Consider the following 8,656-nt stretch of genomic DNA (forward strand, 5'->3'; position numbering starts at 1 on the left):
GCATAACCCAGTAATCCAAAACTGATAGACTTCTAGAGAATTCCCAACCGTGGGATGGAAAACCTAAGATCACAACCGTTGATGCGGAGAGGAATCTCGAGGAGGTCTGGAGCCGCTGTATTGTCAATAAATTCGACATGGCAGTAAGATAAATGCACCATATATGGTGGGAAATCAGCTCGAGGTGCGAGCTGAGGTGTCCTGTGTGGGAGTGTGCCCACTTCATCCAAACCAACAGTGGTCTGTCAGCAGAGTCAAATAGGATAGCATAGCAGTACAACATCATTAATTCGTTAAGACATACAATGTATAATACAACTTTAGCATTAGCGTAGACATAGTTAGGTTAACTTAATTACTGTGTGTAAATTTTTTTTTAGTGGCATGGTAAGTTTATTTTATATGTTTTTATTATATTGAAATTAGAGACATGACAGATAAAATTGTGATATGAAGTAACTTACATTAAATTTAATCTAAGCATTTGTTTACAATGTCAACGCTCCTGAAATTACAAATTTTCATTATTAATTTACAACTCTTTTTTTCATTATTAATTTACACCTATTTTTTTTTAGATAGATTCTATTATTTTCATTATTAATTTACAACTATTTTTTTATAGATAGATTTCATTGTGTTAATAAAGGAAAAAACACTATTTATTATAATATCATATAATTTTTACCATTATTATATCTAAAAACTTATTCATTATAATATTACACAATTTGTTTTAAAGATTTATTTTAATTTTAAATATATTGTGAATTTAGAGGGATGCAATTTTTTTATCTTATATAAGTATTAGAATTAGTTCATCAATATAAGTTAAATGGTTAAGGAGTGTTAATAGGCTTATAAGACGGATGCAAGTAGATAACTATGACAATAAGGTTGATAAGAATTATAATTCTATATTAAAAGTCAATTATACAGCTAAAAAAATATTTTAATAATACAAATAATCACAAATATCCATTTATGAAATTCAAACAATTTAATAAATTTAATCATAACCTTTTATTCATGACTATAATTTACGCAAGTAGATAACTATGACAATAAAGTTGATAAGAATTATAATTCTGTATTAAAAGTCAATTATACAGCTAAAAATATATTTTAATAATACAAATAATTTAATATAACCTTTTATTCATGACTATAATTTTTTATTCAATCTTAAAGATACACTTAATATTTATAATAAAAAAACTCTAAAATATAGCCTATTTTTTCCAATATTAAAATATGTATCAGCACAATAACAATGCTTTACATATTAATAACAATGCTTTAAATAATATGTAGTAATAATATTTAGAATTAAAAATGAATCTAATTGCATTTTATTAACTCATATCACATTAGGTTTCTCATATTTCAATTTGTTTTTAAGTGTATATTATTTTACTCCCACCTGTAATGTAATTCATCATCACTATTTAGCATGGTGATACTAATAACTTCATTGTGATTTGCTTGTTTTAAGGTGTATTAGTATAAAACATTAATGTAATGAAATATTTTACAGCATATTATTAAAAATTAAGATGATGATGAACTATATTGGTTAGTTTTTAATACTGTTCATAGTGATTAATTTGAAGAATTACTTCAGAATATAATTATGAATTATAGAAATCTGGGAAAAATTTAAGAAAACAAATTATTTTATAAGGTGTAATTTATCAAATTATTTTATAATGCATTATATAGATTGGAGTATTTATAGAAGATTGTTTTTCAAATATGATACTTGAAATTAGTATCGAAATATTTATATTAAAATATCAATTTAATATTAAATATAAGAACAACTATTTTAGAATAGACGGTGATGGGGTGTATTGTTAAGTCACTTTATGATGTGAGCGTGGGAAAAAATCCTAGAGTAAGGGTTTCTCAAGCCATAAATCAAACCTGATGTAATCTCTTGAAAACTCAAACAACTTGACAAACAAAAAAATATTAAACATAAGAAATTACATCATAATTTTTTAAGTATAAAAAACTTCTTTACTTTCAATTACTTTTAATATATTTTTAACCCATAAATCATTTATTATAATGTAGTTGTTAAATTAACAGCAATTATTATTAATTATTATTTATAAATAGAGGATAATTTTATCACAATTATTTAAAAAATATTACACCATCTAAAAATAACTTATGAGAGGTCTACTAGGTCTTGGATAGAGAGTGATCGGGTACTCTATTAAGACACTCCTTGATGTAAAGGCACTAGTTCAATGCCCACCCAAATTTAGGTAATATACTAGACATGATGAAAATATAGTCGCACCGAACTTATGAAAAAAATAACATATAAAAAAATAAGCTTCCACTATTATAAAATATTTTTAAATCTTAAACTATTAATCTATTTTGATTAAAAGCTTCCACTATTATAAAATATTTTTAAATCTTAAACTATTAATCTATTTTCTTACTTCTAATCAAATATATTTTATTTTAAACTAAATTCCAAAACTAATTATTTTATTTATATAAAATTAATATTAAAATATTTTATTATATATACTATTATTATTTTATGTATTTTTAAATACTATTTACCAACTTCAGGTTAAAAGAAAACCGCCTCATACAATAAATGAAAATTGATGATTTATGTGAAAGGGACCACCGTGAGGCGATCAATTTCACGCGAAGAGTGAATGTGAAGAGTGAGATGCGTAATGTTTTTACGGTTTCGGTGAGATTTTTATTATATTATGTTATTTTTTTTTAATATGAAAATTTATTATAATATAAGGATATAGTTATTTTTTGTTGTTATTGAATAATGTAAGTTGATTTGTTACTGTTATTTAAAAAAAAAAATGCTATCACCTGAATAAGTTAGTAAAGGATTAGGTCTTCACTCCTATGCACTTTTAAGCTTTGGACCGTTATCCTGCAGATACCTTTAGGGCGATTTTTAAATCCAATACTATAGAAAATTTATTAAGTCCTGATATGCGTCAGAGATAAACAGATATAACACGCTCCCAAATGACTATAGAAAAAAAAAAAGAAAAAACAACATGTTACAAGTGGCTATCTCGAACGCATGTCAAGGGCAATAAATTTTCTATAGTATTGGATTTAAGAATCGGCTACCTTTAGGCCTTTAACAATTAACTTATTTCTTTACCTACGGAAAAAGCGAGCTCTTGAGAAACAGTTTTAGAGTGGCATACTCTAGGTTACGATGTGTTGCGTCAAAGATGTAATTAATAAAAATAAATATTTTTAATTTTAAAAAACAAAATGACATCACGTTTCCTTTTTTAACTAAATCCTGCGACAGCTCATTAAACTTTTTAATGAGCCTTGAATTTTGGGTCAACACTGATTTATAATGGTGAGCTACCCAATAGCTTTGGACTCTCATGCCAACTACGCAAGTGTCTCCACACATATAAGCAATCTTAATTTTTTAAAATATTTGCGATAATAAACTATTGAACATGTTCTAAGATGTTTTTTTTTCTTCTTCTGTTTATGATCTTTTTTCGTTGGCCAAGTCAATTTTTGCAGAACTTAAAACCTACGTGAATATACTCGGAGAACAAACAGGGGCTCTGGGAAACACTGGTGAGAAAAAATGAGAATGGGTTGGGGGAACAAGAAGAATCCTATGGTGTCCAATGAAGATCCGAAGCTTCCGGTTGGCAAATATGAACTGGTTAACAGCAATGGCATCCAAAGCAATTCTATTCCAAGTTCCCCTGTGAAGAAGTCTATGAACAAGTATGTCATTGCCTGTGCAGTTTTGGCATCAATGAACTCCATTCTTCTTGGATACGGTATGCACTATCTATTTTCCCAGTCTATAGCATTGCTTCATTATTGCTCTTTCAGATTTGTATTAACTCAAACCTCACTAGTTAGATTAATGCAAGACTGGTCTGTCAGCTCCACAGAAAAAACAAATGCCCAGTGAATAGGTTTTTTTAATTTGCTTCATTTCCCCGATTAGAAGGCATGGGTAATCTTAAAACGCAGATAATTCTCTGAAAAACACTTGTGACCCGTTTTTCAAATGAAATTTGGATCTGTATATCAATACCAGGCACTTTAGTCTAAGATCTAAACTAGCCCAGACCTATCTAAACCCTGCTCAGATATGCACCTCTAGGTTGAGAAACTCAAGGGTGGATGTCTTGAGTTCACAGAAATTGTCCTCCAGGTTTGATGTGACCGGTTTGGTGGATATCTTGAGTTCACGGAAATTCCTATAGTCAATGGACACAATGCCCACAGTGAGAGTTAATAGATTGCACAACCCCACCCTGTCTGTGGATTGCACATACAAAGGTATCTGTCAGCTGCACACTGAAATAAAATTATGTCTCTTTTCTTATGTTGTTGACGTTATTATGCAGATGTTGGTGTTATGAGTGGAGCAATTATATTTATTCAAGAGGATCTGGTTATAACAGAAGTACAAGAAGAGGTGCTTGTTGGGTCCTTGAATATAATCTCTCTTGTGGGAGCAGCCATTGCAGGCAGGACCTCAGATGCAATAGGAAGAAGATGGACAATGGCTTTGGCAGCACTGATATTCCTGATGGGTGCAGCTGTAATGGGTTTGGCTCCTTCCTTTCTTCAGTTGATGGGAGGTAGGCTTTTAGCTGGGGTTGGTGTTGGGTTTGCTCTAATGATTGCACCAGTCTATACTGCTGAGCTGGCCCCTGCATCCAGTCGAGGGGCACTCACATCACTTCCTGAAATCTTTATCAATGTAGGGATTCTTTTGGGGTACATCTCCAATTATTTTCTGTCAGGGCTTCCTGCTCATCTGAGCTGGAGATTGATGCTTGGTTTGGGGGTTTTTCCATCATTATTACTTGGATTAGGTGTCCTTGCCATGCCCGAATCCCCTAGATGGCTTGTTATGCAAAACAGGATCCCAGAAGCCATGGTGGTACTTTCAAGGACCTCGGATGATCAAGCCGAGGCTGATGCAAGATTGGCTCAAATTATGGATGCAGCAGGAGTTCAGGGAAATGATGATGCCCATCAATCAGGTGGGCATGAGGGAACTTCTTTAGACATATCCAATTCCCCTGATGCCCAAAAGAGTCATGGGGAAGGAGTCTGGCTTGAGCTCCTGAGGCCCACTCCTCTGGTCCGAAGACTGCTTATCATAGCCTTAGGGATTCAATTCTTCCAGCAAGCATCAGGCATTGATGCAACAGTCTATTACAGTCCAGTGGTTTTCAAAGAAGCTGGAATTCATAGCCAAGAAGGGATTCTTGCTGCCACCGTTGCAGTGGGTTTTGCAAAGACTGGATTTATCCTGGTGGCCACATTTTTGCTAGATCGTGTTGGGCGGAGACCATTGTTGCTTACCAGTGCCCTTGGAATGACTGTATCTTTGATGGCATTGGCAATGGGATTTGACTTCATAGAAAACACATCTGAACCCAATAAGGGAGCTGTGATTCTGGCTATATTGGCCGTGTGCTGCAATGTTGCTTTCTTCTCCATCGGATTAGGGCCGGTATGCTGGGTGTTAGGGTCTGAGATTTTCCCATTGAGGCTCCGAGCACAGGCAGTCAGTTTGGGTGTAATAGTAAACAGGATTGTTAGTGGGACAGTGGCAATGACTTTCTTGAGTGTTTCTAGGGCAATTACTGTGTCAGGTACATTTTCCCTTTTTGCTTGTCTATCAGTGCTCTGTGTAGCCTTCATATATATCTTTGTGCCCGAGACAAAGGGCAAAACTCTGGAAGAGATTGCGGCATTTTTTGATGAGGAAGAGGCAAAGAGATTGTCACAAGGCGCCGAGTTGGAGCTTGGGGACACAACATCTCTTGTCCAGAAAAACTGAATTCTCATACAATTATTGGTTGGATGGAATTTAGTTGACTTCCTAAAACAAACATTGAAAAAATCATAATGGTCTTCGACATCAAATATCTATTTTAGAAACACGGAGGATCAAAGATGGAGTTGAAACACGTGATGATTGTAGTTCCAAAGCTATGTGTACGGTACATGTTCGATTAGCTTTTGCAGAAGGTCAGAACAGACAGACTAATGCAATTTTACCATATGTTTCCCCTCTGATTTGTGCTGTCATTTTTAAACTCAGTTCTGCAGTATCTCAAGCTTCTCTCCCATGATAGTCAATGCCTATTATACCTGCAAAGTTCTAGCTTGTGGAAGAGTTCCAGATGTAATTCTTGAAATGATCTTCCAGAAACAAATAGATGAAATAAATATTCTTGAATATCTAATTTTAGCATGCAATTTCACCCTTGTTTGCCTTTTCCTACCAGTTTTAAATCAAGTTAAAGAGATGTTTCATTTCTTAATTATTCTCAGACTCCCATGGTATGATGTTCATTGTGCAAAGTTGCCCTGATTTTTAGATGACTAGTGACTCAACAAAATCCTTCACAAGATCAAACGACACATCGACGAGGAAAATGGGCTCCACTTCCAAGCAGTAAGAAGAAAAGCGAACAACCTGGCGGACAGGTTGGCGAATGAAGGCACAATTGGAAACCTCAGATTACGTTCCCTAGCTTGGAGGAACCTGGAACAAAGTATGCTTAGACGGGATTGTGAAACTATAAATGGTCTGGATAACCGGACAATGGGCCCTCACATTAATGATATCACTTGTCGCGCTCTTGACCAGACCCAGTACACCCACCGCAACGATTCATTATGAGCTCCTCCTTGAGCAGTAGCCCCAATTCTTGGCACAAAGTAAGCATGAACCAATTCATAGTGTCCCGTCAAAGGCACCACCTAACAAACCTTTCAAACAATAACAGTACCCTCTCCCTCATTATAACGATGTACCTCCTCCTCAGCACATTCAATGACCACCCCACACCATCCCACTCCTCCTTGATCGCTCGCCCCTATGAATACCCCATCCCCATAACCCCTCCCCTCCACAATTTCTGCCCCATCACTATTGCTCTCAATGACTCTGTCCATATTTCCCCCCCTGAATTTCGCTCCCTGATCTAGATCTTAGGGGGAGGCCCCCAAAATCTAAAAAATTAAAATGGATCTTGGGGGGAGAGACCCCCAAGATCTGAAAACTTGAATTGCCAGAAGAAAAAAAGGAGAATGCCCAATAAACAAAACCACAAAGAAACTTTTTATTAAAACCAATAATAACTATAAAGACTACATTGTGGCGGACCATCTGTCCTTTTACAAAATGTGTGTTCTTACTAATATAGTAATTTTCAGTTACAATACCACGGGTCAATTCCATGGGTGAATGAATACCATGGGTGGATTTACAATACCAAAGATGGATAAATACAATGAGTGGATGCCACTTACAATTCCATGGGTGAATGAATACCATGGGTTGATGCCATTTTCCATTTGAGTCATTCCTCCCTTCTTAAGAAGCAATGGTTCCCATTGCGTGAAGTTCCCTCCTGCGAAGCTGATGTTGAATATGAAGAGCCACTGAAGAGAAGGGTTTTATTTGGTTAACCCGTAACCATAATGAACGAAGATCCGAGGATAGAGATACCTTGTAATGCTTGTGACCAACTATGATACTGATAGTGTGCGGCCTAGCAAATGGACTTCGATGAAGTGTGGGTTTGTGAATGACCCATAACCATGATGAACGAAGATCTGAGGATAAAGATACCCTGTAATGCTTGTGACCAACTATGATACTGGCAATGTGCGGCCTAACAAATGGACTTCGATGAAGTGTGAGTTTGTGAATGACCCATAACCATGACAAACGAAGATCCGAGAATAGAGATACCTTGTAATGCTTGTGACCAACTGTGATACTAACAGTGTGCGGCCTAACAAATGGACTTCGATGACAAAGATTTTGTGCAGTTGACCCATAACCATGATGTTGGTTGTTGATGAAGTAGAAGATGTCTACATAACCTAGGGTGGGAGGGCACGTCTCCAAATAACCCAAGCCGAATGCTGCGATGCTGAAACTGATGAATGTGAAGCAAGTGCCTACTAAAGTGGGGTGGGAGGGCACGTCTCCAACGGTAACCTGCTCCGAATGTTGCTCCAGAATTAAAATGGACATAATTCAGTCAATATAACTCAGAATATTGATTATAATCTGTTTTTGGAAGTAGAATGACCATTTTGCATCTTCCCATGTGTTGGAAATCCTTATCTGGACACCCTAGAATCTCTTATTTGCGCTGCAATTTTTTTTCCGCCATCACAAAAGTTTTGAAAAAATAATTGATTTTAAATGAGCGATATCTCTCACATCCAAACTCCGATTAGACCCTCTGTGCTTTTACAAAATGCGACTTGTTACTTATAGTATTTTTCAGTTACAACACCATGGGTCAATTCCATGGGTGAATGAATACCATGGGTGGATGTCACAATACCATGGGTCAGTTCCATGAGTGAATGAATACCATGGGTGAATGTCACTGATAATACCATGGGTGGATAAATACCATGAATGGATGCCACTTACAATACCATGGGTAAATTCCATGGGTGGATGAATAATAGGGGTGGATAAATACCATGGGTTGATGTCATTTTCCATTTGGATCACTTCCTCTCCAGCATCGCCTCTCGACATGGCTCCAACCCATCTCCCCAACGCGGTCGCGGTGGAGGTCATAATTCTTCTAGGTGGTACAACGCTAGT

General features: G+C 35.6%; 1 protein-coding gene across 1 annotated transcript; it reads left to right on the forward strand.

Moving 5' to 3' along the window:
• Positions 1 to 3,506: 3,506 nt before the first annotated feature.
• Positions 3,507 to 6,203, forward strand: LOC149258222 (putative polyol transporter 4). Its single transcript, XM_089371066.1, has 2 exons — positions 3,507 to 3,821; positions 4,401 to 6,203. The coding sequence occupies exons 1-2, from the start codon at positions 3,620 to 3,622 to the stop codon at positions 5,849 to 5,851; spliced, it is 1,653 nt and encodes a 550-aa protein (XP_089227192.1). The 5' UTR covers positions 3,507 to 3,619; the 3' UTR covers positions 5,852 to 6,203.
• Positions 6,204 to 8,656: the final 2,453 nt, after the last annotated feature.

The sequence above is a fragment of the Pinus tabuliformis genome, chromosome 6, assembly GCF_031772625.1.
Source record: "Pinus tabuliformis cultivar Carrire ecotype Pingquan chromosome 6, CPIR1, whole genome shotgun sequence".
Taxonomy (NCBI): domain Eukaryota; kingdom Viridiplantae; phylum Streptophyta; class Pinopsida; order Pinales; family Pinaceae; genus Pinus; species Pinus tabuliformis.